General features: G+C 39.2%; 1 protein-coding gene across 2 annotated transcripts; it reads left to right on the forward strand.

Annotated features, from left to right (window-relative positions):
• Positions 1–9848: 9848 nt before the first annotated feature.
• On the forward strand, positions 9849–18920 carry G6PC2 (glucose-6-phosphatase catalytic subunit 2). 2 transcript variants are annotated; one of them, XM_023189704.1, is made up of 5 exons: positions 9849–10158; positions 11036–11145; positions 13120–13231; positions 15553–15668; positions 16455–18920. In XM_023189704.1, the coding sequence occupies exons 1-5, from the start codon at positions 9941–9943 to the stop codon at positions 16964–16966; spliced, it is 1068 nt and encodes a 355-aa protein (XP_023045472.1). In that variant the 5' UTR covers positions 9849–9940; the 3' UTR covers positions 16967–18920. The 2 variants fall into 2 exon arrangements, with proteins under 2 accessions (XP_023045472.1, XP_023045473.1); XM_023189705.1 differs by lacking the exon at positions 15553–15668 and having other exon boundaries at positions 9941–10158; positions 16455–16479.
• Positions 18921–25599: the final 6679 nt, after the last annotated feature.

Raw genomic sequence — 25599 nt, forward strand, 5'->3', positions numbered from 1 at the left:
CCAAGAACTTCTGATTTTATATATCTGATACTATTTACCTTAAAGCAAAATTTTATGAATCGAGCATCTCAGAACTTCAGCTGATTGAGTGCTGGTACTCATTTTTAGGGTTTCCACAGTACCACATTAGTGAAGACAGTACTTAAGAAGATTCATGGAAGGGGGCTGACTTGGTATCATGTTGATGAATTCCTCACTACGTTTTTACACTGGTCTTTATCAGACTGTTTAGTGAAGATTCTTGCTCTCTTTGGGTCTTCAGCTAAGAGGGGTGATTGCCCTACCAATGTGTGGTTATTAGGGCAGCCTCAGGGTGTCTATTGTTTTTTATTCTTTGAGTGCTCCTCCCCAATCAGGATGTGAGGCAGAAGTTTCTTTTTTATTTGTCAAAATTTTCATTTCTGAAAGACTGGCTGAATAATTTCTCTCTTATCCCCAAGGATAGCTAGAGACAACCAGCTCTTCTTTCTGCTCAGTGCATAGAATAGGGCCTCCAGCTTTCTCAGCATTAAGAAGGGGAAAACAGACCCACTGATCCATTATTATTCACACAACTCCACCATCACCACCACCAACATACTTACGTGCCTTTCATTTCAACCCAACCAGGGTTTATTGAGTTTCTATTTTGTGCCATGTACTGAGTTGAGCACTGCCTTCTCTGGGATATACGGTCTGTGACCCAGGGTTAGGTTTCTGCAGGGTGGGGAATAGAAAGACGCCACATGTTCCCAGGCTGGAGGTGTTTCTAGATAGTGGTTATAGTCTTGCTCGGACTGAAAGCTCTATTGCTCCTCCCCTGAAAACTTAATTCTTTCTACGATGGGTGAAGGATAATGGGGTATAAGGATAAAAGATCATTGTCCTCTATTGCACGTATGCTTGCTGGGTAGATACTTTGCATTTTGGGGCCAGAGCTAAGGATAGAAATGATCATGAGTAATGCCATGGTTGAGACTATAAGTTCCCCACCTTTAAGTATAAGTTTCTCTTTATGACATTCACATTTATGCTGACATTCACATTTACACTTTCAACATCCATTCACTGAGAAAATCAGAAATGACAAAAGTTACTATGAATTCAAAAGAGGAGTCTCTTCTTGCAGATTCCAGGTTGAGGACCTACAATATTGAAAATGAAAAGATTCTCGAACAGAAACTTTCAATCTTCTAGATTTCTGAATGGCCTATGTCAAACATTGCAATAGATGATTTAAGAAAGTAAGTTTTCTGACAATTGCTATAAAGTACAGTATCCAAGTGGAGTCAATGCCAGGTTACACCTGGACTCTTTCATCTCCTTCCCAAAATTAAAAAAATAAAATAAAATGAAGGAAGGAAGGGCTGGGACCTTGTATCAGTCTGTTCTCACATTGCTATAAAGAAATACCCGAGACTGGGTAATTTATAAGGAAAAGAGGTTTAATTGGCTCATGGTTCTTCCTGTACAGGAAGAAGAGCAGCTCTGCTTCTAGGGAGGTTTCAGGAAGCTTCCAATCATGGCAGAAGGCGAATGGGGAGAAGGTACTTCATGTGCCAAAGCAGGAGCAAGAAAGATCGGGGGAGGGGGAGGTGCCACACACTTTTAAATGACCAGAGCTCACTCACTGTTGCAAGGACAGTACCAAGAGGATGGTACTAAAACATTCATAAGAAATCCACCCTCATGATTCAATCACCTCCCACCACTATGCCGGAGGTCTGATATGGTTTGGATCTGTGTGGTAGAAGGAAGTCACCAAATTTTATCCCACAAAAAGAAACTATAAAACTGGACCGAATTATCAAAAACAACCATTTAAGTGACCTGGAAATTGACTAACAGATTACAGCAAACTAAGAAGCATTTATCCATGAAAAACTATTCAAAAACATTATGCTAAGTGAAAGAAGCCAGGTGCAAAAGACTATATATAATATGATTTAATTTACATAAATTAACCAGAAAAGGCAGATTCCCAGTCACAGAAAGCAGTTCAGTTTTTGCATGGGGCTGGGAGCAGACCCAGGCACTGACTGCCAAAGTGCATGAAGAAACTTTCTGGGGTACTGGAGATGTTCTGAAACTGGTTTGTGTCAATTACTGGCAACTCTATAAATATATTAAAAATCATGGAATTATACATTTGGAATGAGGAAGTTCATAGTATATAAATTGTAACTCAATAAAAGTGTTAAAATTAAAAATAAAAGATGAAGGATATCAGAGCTTCAGAGGAAAAAAAGACTACATCTCCCAAGCACACAGAAAACATTCAATATAGTAAGAAAAATATCCAGGTTACTTTTATTATGGTAAGATACTCATAACATAAAATTTACCATCTTAACCAATTTTAAGTGTACAGTAAAGGGATGTTAAGTGTATTCACAGTGTTATGGCACCATCACCACTATTCATCTCCAGAACTCTTTTTATTAAAAACTTTGCCCATCAAATAACGAATCTATCTTTCCTCCCCTCACACCCTGGCAACCACCATTCTACTTTCTGTCTCTATGAATCTGGCTACTCTAGGTACAATTTTTAAATTGTATCATAAATATCAAAAATGAGGATTTCTTTTACAGCTTTTAAATACATTCATCAATGAACGTTAATGTTTTTAGGTGTGATAATGGTATTATCGCATTTATATTCTTGAATATTTTTTCCCTTTCATCCTACAGTTCGGATTTCTAAATTCTACTCGTATCTCAAGGCCCAGCCACTTGCCATTTCCACCACAAAAGCTCCCTCATCTCACAGACTGAAAGCTATGTCTGTCTTTCCTTTTTTCCATTTACCCTATCTGTTCACCTCTAAGGACACAATGGTATGTGACATATGTAAATATCATATCTTCCCTACTAGACCACAAGATTCTTGAGGTCTGATCTATCTCTGTCCTGTGTGGTACAATGTCTTAGACTCTGTCAGTGTCGTAGACTCATGCTTCTCCAAAGTGAGAGGTTCTCCACCCAACAACATCATCATTATCTGGGAACTTAGAAATACAAAGTCTCAGACCCCACTCTATTCTTAGTGAATCAAAGATTTGGAGTTCCTGTAATCTGTATTTTAACAAGCCCTTCAGGGGAATTGGATGAATATTAAAGTTTGAGAGTCACTGCTTTACACAGTCTCTCTATACAGTACTCTTTAAGTCATCTATAAAAATGAACACAGCTATACAATATAATAACTACTTGGAAGAAAGTTAATAGTACTGCTCAATGGGCAACTCTGTTGGGTCCTTCGGTAATCAAAGAAAAAGTATATAGATGTATAGGTCATGATCATTTCTAGAGAAAAGTACCTAAGGAGACTAATGGAGGGGGTTACTTAGAACAGTTGTAGCAGGGCCATTCATAATAGTGTCATTATGGAATGCCAATAGTCCTGGGATGCTAGCCAGAATGAAGGTAATGATTTTCTGAAGGTCACTAGGGTCTAAATTCCATCTTAAATAAATACATTTTACATTGCAAGGTGACCCTGGAGAGATCTCAAATATAGTTTATTTTAGAGAAGGCAGATAAGTTTGTGGTAAAAGGATAATGACCATGCAGAGACATTAAAGGTCAATGTCTCCAAAATATATTTTTGCTTACTGCCACCTTATAAGTAACACAAGCTAAAGTCAAATATCTCTGAATGGTGTTGAATTGCCATGAGCACTACAACTCAGCGACGAATGGTTCATTTTATGATAAGACATATCTTGTGGTTATATAATATTTGATGTGGTGAAACATATTGGAGAAAGTCTATCCTCTGTCCCACTAAGTAATACAGGTAGGGATTTACTGTCAATCAAAATCTCGGAAAACTTTAAATGAATCAGAATGAGAACATTCTAGAAAGAACTGGAAGTATTTAACTACAGAGATGAACTAAAAAACAAGGCAGCAGTATAAGGTTTGGGGACCAACTATAGTAGTAAAATATTTTTTGTAAAAAGTCATTCAGAGGAAGGATGTCATTAAGACAAGCAACTCATGCTAGGGTGGTTGGAGTTATGAAGCTATCTCTGAGGAAACTGGGGAAATGGGAGGATTCTGGGTATAGGCCCCACAGATAGTGCATGGGATTCCAGTGAACCTCATGTTGTACTTAATTTGCTTGGGTCAGGGATTCCATTGAGAATCCGGTGAAAATCGTGGCTTCTTCCAAGAGATACGTACAAGCACAAACATTTTGCATGCAATTTTAGGAAGTTCACTGACCCCTAAATAAATCAATTCACGTTATGCACTGCCTGGTGACTGAAAAGATTTGGCTAAGGTTAGACCCAAAAGCACAGACACATAAAGATTTTTTCCACTCCAAAAGTGCTTTTCCTTTTTTTTTTGAGATGGAGTTTCGCTTTTTTTGCCCAGGCTGGAGTGCAATGGCGCGATCTGAGCTCACCGCAACCTCCGCCTCCAGGGTTCAAGTGATTATCCTGCCTCAGCCTCTCGAGTAGCTGGGATTACAGGCATGCGCCACCATGCCTGGCTAATTTTTGTATTTTTAGTAGAGATGGGGTTTCTCCATGTTGGTCAGGCTGGTCTTGAACTCCCGACCTCAGGTGATCCACTCACCTCGGCCTCCCAAAGTGCTGGGATTACAGGCGTGAGCCACCGTGCCTGGCCCAAAAGTGCTTTTTCTAACACTGCAGAGTTCTGGTCCTTGAACACTTGGAGGGATCAAATGGAGAGTTCTACTATAACAGGAAGAAAAGGAGGTGATGCCATAGGGAACGGTGGCTGGCTATATAATTTCTGAAAACCATCTCCTAATGTGTAGGACATTTGGCTTGATTCCCAGATGCAATAGTGAACAATTCAGACTTGTCTCTGCTCTGTTGGAGTTGACAGTGACCAATTAAAACACTTAGATAACTAAATATTTAGTATGAAAAAAGCGGGGGGGCAGGATAGAGGAAAAAGGAGAGTGAGAGGTGGCGGGGGAAGAAGAAAAGAGAGGAGAGAACAGAGAGAGTGGTGAAGAGGTAGAGATGTCAGAATACAAAAGAGAAGCAACGTAAGAATTGTGTATAAGAGCAAAATTGTATCTCTTTACCCTACTTCTACTCTGATCGAGAATGTCAGAGCTTGAATTCAATTCCACATTTACAAACTATTTGGCAAAATAAGAATAACTAATATTAATTACAGCTAATTTTTTTTAGTATTTACCATGCATCTTTAAAAAAGATAATAAAAAGGAGATCTAAAAGAAAGAATATGGAAATGGACCAGGCCTGCATCCATGGGAAAGAGTGGAATAATACAGACCCCCAAATAAAGCAAATGAAAAAAAAATGGCTTAAGGCAGAAATTGAGAAAGTGGTACAAGGAGAGACCAACTCCACATAGGAGGTACAGGAGGGGTATAGAAAACTTGTTTCAAGGGAATGATGAATGAAGACAATGCTTCTAAAAATTGATGTGTATAGAAACCATGTGGAAAGCTTACCAGAACGCTTTCTGGATTTTATTTCCAAAATATCTCATTCTGTGATCTGGAGTGGGCCTGGAAATTACATGCAGGTGGCAGGAGGTAGGTGGTCCACAGGTCACACTTTAGGAAAGACAACTTCAAAAAGAGGATGAGTACAGGTGGATCTACCCTCTTTTGGATCTTGGTGTGGGTAGGTTGAATGTGACTGTGTTCCATCATTTGGTGAACTGATTTTGCACAGACCTTAAACTCTAACAACCTTGGCTTTGAAATGACCCAGCTTGTCAGGCAGGCTCTGTCATTGGAGGGAAGAGCTCCAACGGAAGATGATTAGTGTCAGAAAGAACCAACCTCTTGTATCTCCCTATTGCTGGGGCCCACATAGGATAGAGGAGCATCCCCACCCTAAACCATGGCAACTCAAGAGGCAGATGGCAAATGGAGGAGGACTAAATAAATGTGTAGAAAGAGATTTCCAACAGGAACGAATCATAAAATACATGTAAGTGCTGAGAAACTGGAAGCAAATAGCTCACCAGTATAATGGATCAAGTGGTATTTTCACTTCTTTCATTTTTAAAATTTTGTATGAATCACATCTTAATTTTAATTTTGCTATATAGTTATGTAAAATATTTACATGGTTTCAAAGTCAAATCTGTAAAATAAGTATATTCAAAGAAGTCTGCTTTTTATCCCTGTTCCCTTCACTCTATTCTCTTCTTTCCTTTATAGAATTTTAAAATATATTTATTTTATATACAATAAATATATATAAAACAAATATATACTAAATAGAGGTGGGGTATTGCTTCGTTTCCCAAGCTAGTCTCAAGCTCCTGCCTTCAAGTGATCCTCCCACCATGGCTTCCCAAAGTGCTGGGATTACAGACGTGAGGTACCAAGCCTGGCCAAAATTTTTTTAATTGTTGAATCTTCTATTCTATTTAATCTTAAGCAGATGTGTATGTTTGTGTGTGTGTGCATATATGTATATAACACATATGCACACACATGTATATAACATATATGCACACATATATAACATATATGCACACGTATATAACATATGCACACACACACAAAGGGCTAATATATGTATATATACACATACACACATTTTGCATACATATTTCTATAGGTATTTATACACATGCAGACACACATACACATATATATACACACACAAATATATTAGCCCTTTCTAGAATACACATTATGTTTTCTACACCTTAAATACACTTTCTTGACATTGCCACTATATAACATGATCTCTGTGGAGAAATGCATTTTGAGTTTGCACTAACCAAGTAAGATAGTTTTAAAACACAGGCTCTGTATAATTTAGTACTCATATCAACTTTGTTCAATAATTCATTCACTCAATAAATATTTACTAAATAACTATGATGGGCCCAGGGGCAGTTCCAGGTTTTATGAAATCTAAAGTCCCTGTTATATGACTTTATATAGGCCCCTCTATAAGGCCCCTGTTATATAGGCCCTCTCTTTAATAAAAAGAAAATAAACTTGTGAATGCACTCTAAACTATCAGTAACAACTTGCCTCTTTTTTTTTTTTTTTTTTTGGACGGAGTCTCACTCTGTTGCTCAGGCTGGAGGGCAGTGGCATGATCTCGGCTCACTGCAACCTCCACCTCCCAGGTTTCACGTGATTCTCCTGTCTCAGCCTCTCAAGTAGCTGGGACTACAGGAGCCCACCACAACGCCTGGCTAATTTTTGTATTTTTTTTTTTTTTTTTTTTTTTGGTGGAGATGGGGTTTCACCATGTTGGCCAGGCTGGTCTTGAACTCCTGACCTCAGGTGATCCGCCCACCTCGGCCTCCCAAAGTGCTGGGATTACAGGTGTGAGCCACTGTGCCCGGCCCAACCTACCATCTTAGGGGCCCATGCGAGCTTTTCCAGCTTCTTGGGCAATTGGCCTCTACACGGGCCTGTTACAGGAACTGTGCTTGAGACTGGTGCACAAAATGGACAGGACCCCTTGTTTTATGGAGCTTATACTGTAATGCAGGAGAGAGATATTAAATATATATGCTCGTCACAAATATATTATTATAAATTGTGTTTAAATCCCGGTTATGAGTTGAACTGTATTCCCTCAAATTCATGTTGAAGTCCTAAGCCCCAGTACCTCCCAAAATGACTGTGTTTGGAGATAGGATCTTTAAAGGGGCGATAAAGTTAAAACGAGGTCATTAGTATCTTCCTTAATCCAATAAGACTGGTATCCTTGTAAAAAGAGGAGATTAGAACACACCCATATAGCAAGAAGACCATGTGAAGACATAAAGAGTAGACAGTTACCTGCAAGCCAAGGACACAGGCTCAGAAGAAACCAATGCTACCGACGCCTTGATTTCAGACTCCTAGGTTCCTGTATTTCTGTTGTGTAAGTCACCCAGTCTGGTACTTTGTTATGGCAGCCCTAGCAGACTCATACAACTCCCTAGGAGAAAAGAGTGTTTGAGAGAAACCATTGTCAGAGGAGTGGTGAGGATGCTGGTTAGAGAAGGCATCACTGACAGATGCATAGAAGCTAAGATGCGAAAAGACTAAAAATGATGAACTATGAGGATAAGCAGATTAGTAGGTGCTGTTAAAGGGTAAAAGAAATCAAGGTGCTTTTGCTTCATTTAATTATCCCACAGTCTACAGAACCAGATAGTTCTCGGGAGACAATCTTTCTAAATTAACTACCATAGATGAAAGGCTAATCACAGACTCTGAGGTGTTGAAGAGCAGGAAGTTTAATTTTTAATTGGAAGACAAAATGTATTTGATATCATTCACATCCTGATTTAAGGATAAGATATTTTTGAAGAAAATGAATATTATGAATTATGTAGATCAAACACTTTTTAGAAAAAGAATAAAGGGAAGTTATGCTCTTCTTCATGGCTTGTTAAAGAGATTACGGAAATTATAGAACCCGAATATGCAAAACAAAAAAAAAGCCTGAAGCATAGACTCTAATTAGTCAAGGCTAATTCCTTATATGGATTGCCTTAGCACAATGATCTGAAGCCCCTTATACCACATTGGGACCACTTGAGAAGTATTTTAATAATACCAATGCCCAAATTCCATCACCAGAAATATAAATGATCTCAGGTGGGACACAGTTACGGCAATTTAAAAAGCACCCCAAAAGATGTTAATGGTCAGTCAATGCATTTATTCCAGGCAAGGTACCAATAGACACTGAAGCCCAGTAACAATGGTGCTGTTAAATGATGGGACACAAAATTCGAAGAGAAGTTCAAAGTGATAGTCATTGCCTGTGAAGGCCTCTACTGAAGTCTTTTGTCTTTACTTAGGCCATGGTAAGCCAAGACAAAAATCCAAATGATAAAATAACAAGGTTATCTAGATCCATCACTGGTCACCTTGTGAGGCTTAGTTGCTTTCCCACTAATCCTAGACATAATCCAGTTCTCTAAACCCAACATCTCTCTGACTTAGATCCATAGCCTCTTTGTGCTACCCTTCTGTTCATTCTCAGTCTACCCTGGTCCATAGTCCATGGTCCAGTCATAGTCCATAGTCCAGGACCATGGTCCTGGTCCATAGTCTAGTCATAGTCCACAGCCGTAGATTGTGGACATATGACTTAGATCCACAGTCTCTTTGTGCTACCCCTCTGTTCATTCTCAGCATTCGTTTGGTGCTTTCCACTTCTGCTTAACACTGTTCTCAACAAACCATTTTCCTGACTGGTCAAAAGCCCTTTGAAGTCTATTCCTATCTTTGTCACATGAATCATTCCCCATTCCTCTCAAGTGTATTCTCTAGTTAATAAAAGATAAAATTTGATCCTAACACATTTCTATTAGCCAAATGACTTTCATTTCTGCTTTCTTGTCGTATAGTCAAAAAGCAACACATTTCTTTCCCTCTTCCATATATAGTCTATCATTCTCTTGGATAAAGAAAATTGAAGATTCTTATTTTAAATCAGTGATTAGAAAATAATTTGTCATATCATATATTTTTCATACCCAGGTATTTATTCAACCATTTTCCTCAAAGACCCAACAAAATAGAGAGCCACAGCCTATCTTAAATTAAAATGCAGCACTTTATGGGCTATTCGACATGCAATAATTATTTGCAAAGTCTTTTCACCAAATATAGAAATTGCTAATGTCTGACTTTGGAGGAAATGAACTGTACAAAAAATTTCAAACAAACAAGATTCAACTGTTTACACAAAAGGGAGGTTGCATAAGAAATTCATTGTGTTTCTATCTGAATTTCCCCCTCAGATTGCCACAGATCAGCATGTACTTCACTCTTTGCCACCAATTAAAATCATAAATAGATAAGCTTTTCAGCAGAGGAGGGCCGGTGTGCCCTCTCCACAGATGGTCAGCATCCCATGTTGCAGTAATGGCTCAACACGCCACAAAGGCACAGTATAAAAACGGTGGGAATCAGAGCACTTCAGCCCCAAGTGCTCTATGTTTAGAATTGCCTCTTTTTCAAGATGGATTTCCTTCACAGGAATGGAGTACTCATAATTCAGCATTTGCAGAAGGACTACCGAGCTTACTACAATTTTCTACATTTTATGTCCAATATTGGAGACTCCCGGAATATGTTTTTCATTTATTTTCCACTTTGGTTTCAACTTAATCAGACAGTTGGAACCAAGATGATATGGGTAGCAGTCATTGGGGATTGGTTCAATCTTATATTTAAATGGTAAGATTTCTGTTTTATTTCATTTTTCCTAAGATTTATCCTTATATTTGTGGCTTTGGCATAATGATCACGTTTCAGATGTATGTTGTTTCTCTTGGGAAATCTTTCAAACATACCAGTTAACTTGAAACACCAGATTCATAAGTAGAACTTTTAAAAAGCACAGAAATGTATACTTTTTTTTTTTAAAACGGAGTTTCGCTCTTGTTGCCCAGGCTAGAGTGCAACGGCGCGATCTCAGCTCACTGCAACCTCTGCCTCCCAGATTCAAGCAATTCTCCTGCCTCAGCCTCCCGAGTAGCTGGGATTACAGGCATGTGCCACCACATCAGGCTAATTTTGTCTTTTCAGTAGAGACAGGGTTGCTCCATGTTTGTCAGGCTGGTCTGTAACTCCCGACGTCAAGTAATTCACTGGCTTCGGCCTCCCAAAGTGCTAGGATTACAGGTGTGAGCCACCGTGCCGGGCCAGAAATGTTTTCTTTAATGACTTACAAGTAATTCCCATGCCCCTGTAACACATATTCTGTTATTAATAATTACTTAAATGAGCAACATGATAATGAACACATTGATAATTCCAGAGACCATTTTGATATTTCCAATCTAAGTATCCAAGGCACCCATAAGACATTCCCTGCAAGGGAAAAAAGCCCCCATGTTAATGGGAAACCAGGGTGCCAAAATCCCAAATGACTACCACCTTTAATGATGTGTGAGAGACCAGGACCTAAGTATTTTCAAAGTCTCTTAATCATGAACTTTCACAATTAACCCTGTGCTTGAGTCATGTTTTATAGGAAAGAATTGCTCATCTCCAATTAAATAATAGCTATGTATTTAAATATATATGCATGTTTATAATTCTTTAAATACAGGATATTATTTGGTCATCGACCTTACTGGTGGGTCCAAGAAACTCAGATTTACCCAAATCACTCAAGTCCATGCTTTGAACAGTTCCCTACTACATGCGAAACAGGTCCAGGTAAGCTATTATGGCAGCCTCCAGTTACTGAAGATCTTCCAATAGAGAATCATTACACAGGATTATCATCTAGTAACTGATATTATATATGGTGGTAAAGAAAATCTCATGAGTGAGGATGCTAAAACTTCATAACAATCAAATTATTAATGAGAAAGCAAAGCAAAAAAAAAAAAAGACACCTCAAATTCCATTTTGTTATTTATGAAAGGGTAGATTGGGAGAAAACTCCCCAAATGATTAAATATTTGGTGTTTACTTTTAAGAAGAATGTAATGGCTTGATACTAAAACAAGAAACAGTTAACTAGAACAAATTATCAAGGAACTAGACTAAGATCTTAGAAATGTTGGTTTATCTGGTGCTAAGCAACTTTCAAAGTTATTATAGGTCTTCTGAGAATCTCATGAATGAGAGAGGAGTAGACAAGTCTTCTGTAAGAAAGGTAAGGACTTCTCAATGTTACTATAGCCAGTAAAGACTATTTCTAACCCTAGAACAATCTCTTTAAAACGTATTTTTTTCTCTGTACACAAGTAGGCTTCTTGGGCCACTTCTTTTTTATTCTAATTAAGATTCTGTATGAGTATAAAACCTTTATTGTGATAGTTGATTATAAGCCTGTTTTAAAAAGTTTCTTGAAACATATATTTAGAAAGTACATGTTTTAATTTATAGGAATGTGTTATATTGTACCTCATCATTTTACATAGCATAACATTCTTGCCAATTGACATCCTTTGAAACTAACTCTGAGTAGAGTTAAGGGTAGTAGAGAACGTGTAAATTCCTAATGAGTTTTCTGAATATGTCTCTTTTGTTCACATAAAAGTATACACACATCTGTTATATCGCTTATTACACTAAATGATATAACTAATTATTTATATATCCGATCGCCTAGACCGGGCATTCCATCAGGGGAGGGATGATGCATATTTTATCTTTGTGAAACCAAAGCGTGATAAATGGATGAATGGTTGGATGGATAACATTTGAGACCACTGAAATGTTATCGTGGTCAATTCCAGCCCTTTCTGGCATGTGTTCCACCTTATAAGACATTTTCTGGAAAGAGAGAGAGAAAAGAAAGAAAGACTGCATCTCTCTGGGAGATGTCCAATTCATTTAGGCATAGTTTTTAAAAGGCTCTGAAATTTTCTGCAGATAATAGGTCTGCCTTTGTTTAACAAATAAGAGACAGGTATTTAATTTGAATGAACTACTAGGTGAAAAATCGGGGAGGACATTTAAGTAAAGTGATTAATAAAAAATTCAGTAGCATGGAAAAGGCATTCTGGAAGTAGAAAGGCTACTGTCTGCAGGCTTTTTCTGCTAGGTTAATGCCCTCTTTACAGCTTCTCCTCATCCTCCATTTTAAAACAAAGATTCTCACTGCAGTGGCCACAAGATAGGCAGAGAAGTAACTGCTAGTACACAGCAGTCATTTATAAATCAATCAGCAAATCACAGGCATAGCAATGATATCCTTTAGAGTTTGACTTCTCAGCCTAAGGAAAATAAGCCAATTGAAGATCGAATAGAAGCATTAGGGTGGTGCAAAAGTAATTGCGGTTTTGCCATTACTTTCAACGGCAAAAACCGCAGTTACTTTTGCATTAACCTAATACTTTTTCTTGTCAATTAAAAACAATTAAATGTTGAAGAATTAGTAGGGTTGTGGCGGATTTGGGTGCAACAGACTGCATTCTTAATGAGCCTTGAGTATATTGATTTCTGGAATTGAATGAACCTGAAAATCTGGGAAAAAATTTTTTGAGACAGTGTTTCTTAGGCTCAATTTAACTCAATTTTTCTTATTTCTACCCACTTCTAAACATTACATTTAGCCTGTGTCTTGTGGTTTTTTTCTGAGTTACTTATAATTTTCATGGTGAATATGCTATCCTATTATTCATTTCTTATCTTGATAGTTAACCACTTTTCAAATGGACGGACACTTTGTTGTTGCAGGAAGTCCATCTGGCCATGCAATGGGTTCGTCCTGTGTCTGGTATGTCATGGTAACCGCTGCCCTGAGCCACACTATCTGTGGGATGGATAAGTTCTCTATCACTCTGCACAGGTAAGCCTTGTTGCAGTTTCTGTAACATTGGACTACAACAGTTTTTAATACAGAAAGTCTCGTCTAAAAATTAATTTTAGTGCAGTTTTAGTCAAAGAATAAAATGTGCTTATTCTATTCTTTCATAGACAAAATAACAAAATGAATAGAAAACTAATATTTTCCTTTAAGATAATAGCCTAATTAGCTCATAGCTATTTCCACTTTTCAAGTTGGAAATGTTTAACTGATTAAAGACTTACTAAATGTGCCTCTGGGTTTCCAAAATGCAGTAATTATTTTGATAACTCATAAATACGTCATCTAAAATTATACAGCATGAGGAAACATTTTTGCATGCACATTCCCTTGCTGTAAAATTAACAGGAAGTTTTGAGAATCATCATTCTCCTTGACTGCATCAGTTTATTTAGTAAAATTATGCTTCCTTCTTTGAATAGCCAATGCTTTTGATTTCAGTAACATATTCCAGCTCTAAAGGGTACACAAACTTTTTAATTAAAAACATTCTAGAAGCAAACTTAAATTTGAATGTTAGTAGATTTAATGTTAGTAGGTTTCTTAATGTTTAGAAAAGTCTAGACCTTTAAGGTTACTCACAGTTGTTTAGAAATTGGGTTGTTTCCTTCTCTTCTTTCCTGAAATACTTTGTCATTAAAACAATCCTGAGTACCAACTTAGCCATAAATTAGGCAACTTGAAATTAGATTTGCAAGTTAACTTTAAAAAAATACTATAACATATACCATGATTAAAAAGTTTTCTAGGCTGGGTGTGGTGGCTCAAGCCTGTAATCCCAGCACTTTGGGAGGCCGAGGCGGGCGGATCACGAGGTCAAGATATCGAGACCATCCTGGCTAACACTGTGAAATCCCATCTCTACTAAAAGATACAAAAAACTAGCCGAGCGTAGTGGAGGGCACCTGTAGCCCCAGCTACTCAGGTGGCTGAGGCAGGAGAATGGCGTGAACCCCGGGGGCGGAGCTTGCAGTAAGCCGAGATGGCGCCACTGCACTCCAGCCTGGGGCACAGAGCAAGACTCCGTCTCAAAAAAAAAAAAAAAAAGTTTTCTAAAATAAAAAAATTTCAAGATCTATCACATATTCCACTTTTTAGATTAGTATTGGATAAGATAAAAAACAAACAACTAAATGAATTTTGGTATCTTAAAAGTTTATTCTAATGAGACTGACCTGTATGCCTTAATGTATTTATTACCCAACCCAAAACAACAATAGTAAAAAGGTGTTATAATGTAAAAAAGTTAGCATTTTCTATTCACAGACGATTTTCAAAGTAGGAATCTAGGTCAGTTTCACCTTTTATCTATACTGTATTCCTGCCTCCAATGACCAAACCTGAAAAAATATGTTTCTTCTAAGAAAATAATTTTCATAACTCCTTCTTAATTTTTATAACTGCAGTATTTTCTTCATCTATAGAATTTTACTGAGTGTGTGCTTCTTACTTTTACATTACCAAATTCTTGTTTATTCTTCTTCCACACTGATATCCTGCTTACTTCTTTCAAAGCCTCATTTATCTGTGTTCCTTAGCATTTATATAACCAAACTTCAGTCTGATTATCAGGAACAAACCATTCAAGGATTCCTGGAACTCAATGCTGCTAACACTTTTTTTTTTTCCAATGACATGCATTGCTTGGATTTTAATATTTTTTATGTTTTTTGTGCATTGCTGTTTCTAATCCAAAGCATACAACCTATAGGTCAATTCCCCTGTTCTCTATTTTCTGTGTCTCAAAAATAAACAAAAAAACAAAAAACAAGAAACAAGGACTTTTGAACATCCGCGAAATTAAACCTAATGAAAATTAGCCTCAGATGGAATGCTCATGTGCTTTTCATCTGGATGGTAGCTGCTTTTCTACTGAGTTTTCCTCAAGCAAAGAAAGGTTGAGAGAGGAGGCAGATAGGGCAGGGCGTGAAAATATATATGGTTCATTCTTGATCAATCTGGATATTAGTAATTCCCCCAAACTTGAATTTGTCCTATTCCATTAAAACAATTATTCTTATTTCATAGAGGTCAAATCGACTTCCTTTTTAACATTTATTAAATCTCAGCATATAGCACTGGTTAAATTTCATGCATTGAGAAATGTAGAAATCTCTGTTAAAACTTTTCAAATCCTATGGAGTATGTGGAAACAACGTTTTGAAAAAAAGATTCTAGAATTATGATGCTATGTCACAGTTAGAAGATTCTTCTGAGAAGGATCATCTGATGTCACCCCCTCTAATTTTAGGAGTGATACAGTTTCTTTGCTTTTTATGCTTGTATCTATTCTTCCATCGTAGACTGACCTGGTCATTTCTTTGGAGTGTTTTTTGTTTGATTCAAATCAGTGTCTGCATCTCCAGAGTATTCACAGCAACACATTTTCCTCATCAAGTTATTCCTGGAGTAATTGGTGGTAAATAGGATCACTTATCTTTAGTTGTGTCCTTTGAAAGCTTTAGCTTCATTTGTTTAAGGGTATCAGATTCTCCCCGGTAATTGACTTTCCAATTTCAGAGGTAATTCTGTGAAGCCACTGATACTAAATGCTACCCTGGGAGCTGATGTGGTGCAACACACCTCTCATAGCCTCCATGTACAAAGTGGCACAGTCTCAGTGGCATAAATGCACAAATTGCTTCATGAGATGGGCTTTTCTGAAGTGAAATTAGAGCTAAGTCTAACTCCCAAACCATCACTTCAAACAGTGTGCTTGAGTCTTGTGTCGGGGAACTTAATGACTCTGAGACCTGCACACTGTGCTATTCTCTCTGAAACATGTGAAGTGACTATTACATGATTACGGACTTCATTGAGTAGCTGCTTTGTATTCCTGAAGCAGTGTTCACCATGACTCAGTTTCCACTGTTTAGCACCACGTTACCTTTCAAAGGTTAATTGGCTATGGCAATTAAAATGTTAATTGCAAGTACCTAGATCAGTGCTGTCTAAAAAGTGTGTTGTCAGTCAGTGACACCAACTCCAGAACAATCCTTCTGGACTAGTATGAATAATGAAAACACCGTGGGCAAACTTGCATTTTTAGTTACTGCCTAAAAAAGGCTTTAGAAAATGGATAGAACCTCTGTGTCTAAAGCACCTTGTCATTGAAAACGTGGCAAATTCTTTACCGCAGAGAGGAATGATCCTCGAGGGGCTCAAGGGCACACAGTCATCGTCAGTGTCTCTCTCCAATCCTCAGGCATGCTGGTGGCAGAGGCCTTTGAACACACTCCAGGCATCCAAACGGCCAGCCTGGGCACATACCTGAAGACCAATCTCTTCCTCTTCCTGTTTGCACTTGGCTTTTACCTGCTTCTTAGACTGCTCAACATCAACCTACTATGGTCCGTGCCCATAGCCAAAATGTGGTGTGCCAACCCCGACTGGATCCACATTGACACCACGCCTTTTGCTGGACTCGTGAGAAACCTCGGGGTCCTCTTTGGCTTGGGCTTTGCAGTCAACTCGGAGATGTTCCTTCTGAGTTGCCGAGGTGGAAATAGCTACACGCTGAGCTTACGGTTGCTCTGTGCCTTGACCTCATTGACCACACTACTTCTCTACCATTTCCTCCAGATCCCGACTCAGGAAGAGCATTTATTTTATGTGCTGTCTTTTTGTAGAAGTGCATCCATTCCCCTAACTGTGGTTACTTTCATTCCTTACTGTGTTCATATGTTAATGAAACAAAACGGAAAGAAGATTCACTAGAGTGGTGCCTAGAGTTGGTGCTCAGTGTCACAGATCACCCTTCTCCATCCACCAGTAGAGCCACAGAGTAGGCACAGACCAGAAGCTTGTAATCCGACGTCACAGAATAGCAGCAGAGGCCCCATTCCCCATAGAGATGTTTAGTTTGGCCTTTGCACTGGTCTTTTTTTTTTTTTTTCAATTCTTCAGTTACCAATATTTAAAAACAAGAATATTTGACATAAAAATCAGAAGTTGCGTAGTTTTTTGAAAAATCTGATAGTATGACAACACAGAGCCTACATTCCCAGCTGGAGACAACTGACCAAAGCTGCATACTAACAGTCCCCAGTAGGAGGCAAGGACTCTCCATTTTCTCACAGTCTTCAGCATCCCAGGAGGAACCCCAGTATGATTCCTTTATCTTCTTAAGGCCAGACTGCATCTGATTCCTGTTGGCATTTTAGTGGGGAACACAGCCATATCCAATCTCAGTTTTCAGTTGAGGAAGTGGAAGCCTATTTAGGTAAAAGAACTTGCCTAGAAGTCACATCATCTTCAGAGCAGGAATTAGAACCCAAGGCTTCTGACACATATCCCTATTGCACTGTGTGTTTGAGTGTGCGCACATGCACATGCTTTTTTTGTTGTTTTTGTTTTTCCTTTGTAGAGCCAGGGACTTGCTCTGTTGCCCAGGCTGGAGTGCAGTGGTGGATAATGGCTCACTGCAGCCTCACATTCCTGGCTCAAGTGATCCTCCCTCCTCAGCCTCCCAATTAGCTAAGACTACAGGTGTGCACCACCATGCCTGGCTAATTTTTGGGTTTTTTTTTTTTTTAGAACCAGTGTCTAAATATTTGCCCAGCGTCTAAATATTTGCCCAGGCTGGTCTTGAACTCCTGGCCTCCAGTGATCTACCCATCTCAGCCTCCCACAATGCTGGGATTGCAGGGTTGAGCCATTGTATTAGTAGTTGGCCTACACTGTCTTTTGTTTCTTCATTTACAAAAGGTAAAAATCAGTAAGAATGAAGCTTTCATTTAGATTCTGTGATGACTGCCATGTAAATCAGCTACCTTTTCAGAAATGACATTGAAAGACTGCATCCTCTTTGACTTACACCCCACACATACATGCAGGGTCTAGGTGGGGCCAACGATGGCTCCAGATATTTATACACATGGGTCCAGGGGTGACAGAACAGGCCAGGCTACTGTATGGACTTGAACCTCTACTTCACTTCTGGTCTCTGTTTTATAGTAGTGCTCACCAATACTTCAATAAATTCTGCTGAACTTACTCTAATAGAACATTATTCAACCCCCAAAGACTTATCTCTTCACTATGACATCTGCATAGTTTATTTTTAGGAGCCAGTCTTTCAAAACCGGAGAAATTAGGTTCCTTCCTCAAAGTTGTGCTCCAACCCAGGCCAACTATTAAACACTTGCATCTGTTAACTGGATTAGTCTGTATGTATACTGAACTGTGATGAAAATCTATAGCTTTGTTTTAGAAAATTATTTAGAAAATTATTATTGATGGACTATTAATATTATATTAACAATTTCTCAGTAAGTGTGTTTTTTCCTCATTAAATCTAGGAATGCTGGACTTTAAGTTGATAATTGTGTCGTTTCAATCAAGTACAAGGATTTTGAGGCAGATTTTACTAGATATCTTAGTAATCCCCCACAATGTTTTATGTAACTCTTCTCAGAATATCAATACATTAATTATTTGAGATGACATATTAAATACTCTATGAATATTAACGAAAATAAGGCAGTTGAAGTGACTGTTTAACAAGATAGTAGCTGAGTATAACAAACCTCAAAAAATCAAAGTATTAATTACCCCTTTCCAAGTATATGTATAGAGTATATGTCATTGCTTTTACAAAACACACTTAATAGCTTTCTTTATAAAAGGCAACTGAACTTTCTAAAAGGTAACTGAACTGAACTTGATATTAGTGGTTCGGTGATTCCAAAGCAAAAAGCTGAGGGATTAAGAAAGAATAGCTTAAGAATGAAATTTGTCTCATGTTGTTGGGACACTTGGGATGAAAGAAGTAGAGAAGAATGATTCTTCAGGTGATGACCCTTGTTTATCGGTTCAGTCCCACCCTATGCCCCACCATGTTGTACCTTTAGATGCCTTCACATTTCATGATGCATTTGTGTTATTACATCTTCCACACGTCAGAGATCTCATTCCTGTTTAAAAGCCCTTTGTCAAATTTCACATAAAATAATGTTAGTCTTGAAGGATTCTGGTACATCCCTTCCATCCTAGTACAATCTCAGCCTGCTTTCACCAAGGCCTGGGGAAACTGTGGCATCCATAGCCTGGGAATTCTGCTGCAATGATTGACTCTACCATAAATCCCTTCTCCATTTCCATGGAGAAGCTATCTTCAGCCACCCCACGGTGCTGCCCGTTGGGCAACACATTACCCTCAGAGGGGGATTGGGATGAGGTGTGGGCTTGTTTTCCATAATTAATCCCCAAGAACTCTGCCCCTATCTTCCATAAAGCCCCAGAGTCCCCATGTGAGTAGATTTCCCTCTTTATTCTAGTTGAAGTCTCCTGGAGGGATCCATATGGTGGTAAATTGCTTTTGCAATTGAAACTGCTTAGGCAGCAAGAGGAACCGTTTTTCATAGCCTTGGAGAAAATGCCTGCCCTTAATAATGATGGAAAAGGCTCTTCTGTTTCCAATTTATTTGTCAGAAGTAAGCGGAATTGCGCTCATTAAATACTGTTATTATAACCATATATTCAAAATGTCTACATATCTACATATTCAGGAGAAAAATGTCAATACCATGAGCTTTTAGGATGAGAAAATCTAGACAAGTGATTCAAGAAACTGTCCAATCAAACCTACATTTGGAAAGAAATGCAAAATAATTTATTATTGCTGAAACTAGCTATCAGGAAGAATATTAGTGCCTTTCCTTTGACAACCTATTGATTGGACATCTGCCTAAGAAGGCTAAGTTGGTGCCTTCTTTAGACATATTTCATTACACAACAGATGGTGATTAAAAGAATTGTTATAAGATGTCCTTGATACTAAAAGTCATATCTCGAAATGCTTTACATTTTTTCAAATTTTTAAAATAAATTCAAGATCAAATTGGTACACACATACAAAAATCTTGGTGTGAGAAAGTCAAAAGACTTGGTTCTAAAAATGATATTCTTTTCTTAAGTATTTTAAAACTGTATATTCCAGCACTCTTCAGCTGAACTTTTTACAGTGCTGGAGATGTTCTCTGTGCTGTCCAATGTAGTAGCCACTGGCCACAGATGTTTATTGAGCTCTTGAAATGTAGCTGATGCAACTGAGGAAATGCATTTTTTTTTGAGATGGAGTCTTGCTCTGTTGCCCAGGCTGGAGTTCAGTGGCGCAATCTCAGCTTACTGCAAGCTCCCACTCCTGGGTTCATGCCATCCGCATCCCGAGTAGCTGGGACTACAGGCGCCCGCACCACGCCCAGCTAAATTTTTTTTTTTTTTTTTTTTTTTTTTTTTTTTTTGAGGCAGAGTCTCACTCTGTCGACCGGGATGGAGTACTGTGGCCGGATCTCAGCTCACTGCAAGCTCCGCCTCCCGGGTTCACGCCATTCTCCTGCCTCAGCCTCCCCGAGTAGCTGGGACTACAGGCGCCCGCCACCTCGCCCGGCTAGTTTTTGTATTTTTTTAGTAGAGACGGGGTTTCACCGTGTTAGCCAGGATGGTCTCGATCTCCTGACCTCGTGATCCGCCCGTCTCCGCCTCCCAAAGTGCTGGGATTACAGGCTTGAGCCACCGCGCCCGGCCTCCAGCTAAATTTTTTGTATTTTTAGTAGAGACGGGGTTTCTCCGTGTTTGCCAGGATAGTCTCGATCTCCTGACCTTGTGATCCACCCGCCTCGGCCTCCCAAAGTGCTGGGATTACAGGCGTGAGCCACTGCGAAATGAAAAATGAAATGCATTTTTAACTTTCATTTACTTTTAATTAATTTACATTTAAATAGCCATGTGTGTCTAGTGGCTACTGAATTGGACAGCACAAATCAAGTCTCACATTGCTTTTCCTTGAAAATAAAACCGAAGTATTTTGTGTATTGTCACTTGTGCCGTGTTCCTGTGAGACAACATGAATCAGCCTTAACGACTCTAAGAAGTTAACAGATATTGCTGCATTTCCCAAAGGGATCCTCTGCAGCCCTGCATTCTCTCTCTGCAGCTCCCTTCTCTCTCACTCTCTCCTGTGAGCTCTAGCCGCCTTGGTGTCCCTGAACACTCAGCTCTGCTGCCTGGAATCAGAGTCTGGGTTTGCCCTCCCTGAACCATGTTCCAGAAACCCTCTAAGGTCCACAATACTAGTGGGGAGCTTTACCCAGTCCATGACCACATTCTGGATGGCTGGATGGCTTTCTGACGAAGCCTCCCTGCTTTTCTGGGTCCAGCATACATGAATGCCCAACACCTGTACGTCTGTGGCTATTTAGAAACTCTTCCAAAAAGGACCACTTGTGTCCAGTTGCCCCTGAGGATTTTGCCCTCATTGATGGGCTGTACTGGCCACTTTGGAAATGGCAAATAGCTTCTAGGATGAATTCTTAGATCTCAATATTACCAGGAAACTAAAATGGGAGTCTAGCTTTTCCCCTCCCCTTACTTCGAATGCTTTCAGATGGTGTTTCACTCTGAAGGTAATGTGGAGGCATTTGCCAATTGTTAAAAGTCTGGTTTTTTTTTAAGTTAACAGTAGAAAAGATCTATAAGAAGCAACGACTCCAGAAACTTCTGCCAAATGACAGAAATTCATGAGAAGATTCTAAGACTTAGAAGTGCTTCCTTTTCAGCTCTGTAAAGTACAAATGCAGTTTATGTCAAATTTGAGGCAGGTTTGGTGTGGAGTACTAATTACTGTCTGCTATCCTTTGAGGGAGATCACAGTAATGACTCAGATGAAATCACTTCTCATTTCTTTTGGCAGCATAGAAGTAATTGCTCTAAAGGAGGGAAGAAGCTTCAAAGATTAAGGTTATAAAGGTTAGCATAAAACCGATTGTCTTCTGTTTTGAATTTTTTAATTTCTTAGCGTTTTTCTTTTTTCTAATGTTTTGCCGTTTGATTTCTGAAGAGAATCTGTCCTCAGTTCAAAAACCATGGTATTTCCCCAAAGAACAATATGTTCTGAAGGAGCTGCCAGGACAGGGGCAGGTAATGAGTGAAGGCAGCAGCTGCGGTCCCGCCGAGCGGGACTCCTGACACACGCGGGAAGCGCGGGGAGGGAGGGAGGCGCTGGCAGCACAGCAGCCCGTTTCCGGCGCTGGCCAAGAGGAAACTGAAGCGGCTTCCCTGGGAGGATTAGGGTGCGCTGCAGGGGGAGCAGGTCATATGTGTGCCTGGAAAAGAAACCCAGCGCTACCGAAGACAAAGAAGAACTTCTCTCCTCTCGCACTCACCTACCCCTGTGCATCAACTGAGGCGATCACACTCTAATTCCTGTTCAAAGGTTGGCTTTTTCCAGGATTCAGGCTTTGTCTGACGAACAGCATGGACCGGATTGTCCTCTGTGCTCATACATACATCCTGCTGCTAATGGAAGATGGGCATTATCTTCCACCCGCCCCCGCCCCTTGCCTCCAGGCTCAGTAATTCTGCATCAAAAATATTTCTATATAATCATTCCTTTTTAAACAATTGTTCAAATAAAAAAATGGTAGAGCTCTTGCTATATTTCTAGGTGAGAACTGCATTGACTTAACAAAGGAAAAATAAATGTTTCTGTCTGAGTTTTGGAGGGGTGTGTGTGTGTGTGTGTGTGTGTGTGTGTATCTTATTCTCTTAGCTTTGGAATGCTGATGCCCTGCCCAACCTGGTCAAGCAAGAGGCTGCGCCACAGGTCCACATGTGGATCCCAGAGGAAGTCTGAACGCAGGTAGGCAGGTGCCAGGAAATTCAAAGGCAGATGGATGTACAAAGGCCTTCGTGAAGTTTAGCAAGCAGCATCCTGGACTGGAATAACCAGAACTACATTCTAGTCTGGCCCTGCGTCTAACCACTAAAACTTCAGAAGGCCGTTTACTATTGGTGGCCTTAGTTTACCAAGTTCTCAACTGAGGAGTTTAGTATGGGGTTAAAATGGAAGGTTCATTCAGGGTGTGATATTCTGCAACTCTGAGGGTCTCATTCAGTCCAACATACTATACTTTGGCTCTCCAACCAGCTCCTCTATTTTGTTTGCCCTTTGTGAGGCACTATTTCCGTGGAAGACTTTCAGATGTATTGTTAATTTTTCTGTGAAGTGGAGCAAGAAAGTGGTAAGGAAGACCCTGGCTAATGTGTTTTGATACTGTTTTAATTTTTAGTTACATGCAATGAACAAGGCTAAAAATTCTACAAGGCACTCCGTTTTGAAATATGCTACTTTATTAAACAATTTTGGATTGATCAGTCTTTTAAACATTTGATTCCAATTATAGTCTGAATTTTATAGCAATAAAAAAGTACATGGAGATATAATTTAACTGATGTTATGGGGCAAAATTATTAACATGAGAATAGCCGTAGACTTCCTGCTACCCTGTCTTGCAAGAGACATCCCATACTTAAATTCCAATTCCAGTTCCCCTTTCTCAACATCCTAAAGAAGAAATTCTTGCTGGAAGAGTTACTAAGCAGATCACATAATAATAGGCTGAGTGAGAAGAAAGGAAGGAGAGGGCAACTTGGCTTTGTGGGAGGTAAGGTTGGAGAGCTTACATGACTGAGCTGAGTGAGGAAAGTGACTAGAGTTTTGACATAGCATTTTAGTAAGTTTGTTGTGGAGTAATTACGGATCTCTCAAAGACATAAAGATAAAATTTACTTTTTAATTTTTTTATGGCTGTTGAAATGTGCTTCCTGAATGAAACGCAACTCTGACACCAAGTTATATGACACCGAGCTTTTTGAGGATGAACAAAATTAGAAATCCAGATCCAAAAAGCTTCTAAAATCTTCTCAGGCTTAACTAGGGCCCTTTCTGTCCATGCTTGTCTTTTAACTCGCCCACCCACCAGACCAGAATGTATTAAATGCCTTCAGCTGCTGGAGATGCAAGGGTGAGTTCAATATAGGCTCTTCCTGGGGGAGGCCTCCATTGATTTTGGGCTCGCTTGCAACAGCTCTGGGTGAACTCCAGAGATACCTCTGGCCTGTGGGCTTGAAGAATTGGTTTGTGACTATTTCCAGCTATAAATTAACTGGTAACTTTACTCCCCATTTCTTCTAACCCATCCTTTTCCAAATTCATCCTCCTCTTGAACCACTTTTTCCCCACTTCTGGCATATCCTGTCAATGGGGTCTAGATTGTTCCCAGTCTAACATCAATTTTATTCCATGAAAGGATGAGAAAGCATACTCAAAAAACACTAAGTGCCTAAGTAAAAGCTCCCTTCATTTAAAGCAGGGCATGTGCAATGTTCCAGGAAAGAATGAGCTGCGAGGACACCCATCCAGTCACATCATCTTTCCATGGCAGTGATACTAGGTAAAAAAGACTGATTAATTCCTTCTTTTACTGAATATTTTTGGAATATCTCTAGATATAATGATCATATTTGAAGATCATTTAAGCATGCGTTAATACTTCAACACTGCATTATTTTCTTTATACTTACATTTCAGGATTTTTATTAATAAAGATCTAACTATCAACTAAGATTGTATTAATTTTTAATTAACAGCAATGACAACAACCAACACAATTACAAAAAACTACTTCAGTGGCTTAAACAAGTGAGAGGTGTCTTTTTCTCCTGTAACAAGATGGATGAAGGCAGGCAACCCAGGCTGGAGTAGCTGCACAAAGGATGTTCAGGAATCAGGTTGAGTATCTTCCTGCTCTGCCATCTGTGGTGTGTGGCTTTTGTTCAAGTGATCACAGCATGGCTGCTGTGCATTCAGGAAAGAAGAAAGGGGGAAGAGACTAAGGTTTTCTTTTACCCAGGCTTTATTCAGAAAGGGACAGCCTGCATTGGGCCTTGTGCCTATATTCATTGACAAGACAATGTCACCTGGCCTTCATCTAGCTGCAAGGGAGTCTAGGAAGGTAACTATTTTGCTTTCCAGCCTCTGTAATAGAGGAAAGCAAAAGAAAAGGGTGTTGGATTGAGTGGCAAGAGAGACAACACCTGCCATAGTGACTTATCACATACATAACAATGAATGCAACACACAGCTGCATCTCTCCCTGCAGCCTGCCAAATTATTTTGCAGTAACATGCTAAAACCATGAAGGCAAAATGCTTTATGAACATTATCAGGAGATATATTTCAATGACTAAATTTTCTCCTTCCAAGAAATGTTATTGAAACACTGCTCATTTCTTACTTTGATCCTATACTTGAGATATGAAAAAGAAACCAGCTACCACAAAGGTTTTATCTTTTTTGGTAATCTTTTATAATAATCATAGGCACTTGTTCTCTGTCACCCTTAGCAAACATTTCCATTTCTATCTCCAGCTCTTCTGCTATCTCCAGCTCTTCTGTTCTCACATTTATTTTGTATTTGCAAGCAGGAGCTGTACCTGAATTACAGGAAGGAGGAAATTGCCAATTCACCAGCTGGCTCTGTATTTTTTCTTTTTATATAACACATTTT

This window comes from Piliocolobus tephrosceles, chromosome 11 (assembly GCF_002776525.5).
Source record: "Piliocolobus tephrosceles isolate RC106 chromosome 11, ASM277652v3, whole genome shotgun sequence".
Lineage (NCBI taxonomy): Eukaryota > Metazoa > Chordata > Mammalia > Primates > Cercopithecidae > Piliocolobus > Piliocolobus tephrosceles.

Coding starts and splice junctions, on each gene's coding strand:
- G6PC2 (XM_023189704.1), top strand. CDS start 9,941: ATGGATTTCCTTCACAGGAATGGAGTACTCATAATTCAGCATTTGCAG. Junction 11,146..13,119: donor TACATGCGAAACAGGTCCAG/GTAAGCTATTAT, acceptor TTGTTGTTGCAG/GAAGTCCATCTGGCCATGCA. Junction 13,232..15,552: donor TTCTCTATCACTCTGCACAG/GTAAGCCTTGTT, acceptor CTTCCATCGTAG/ACTGACCTGGTCATTTCTTT.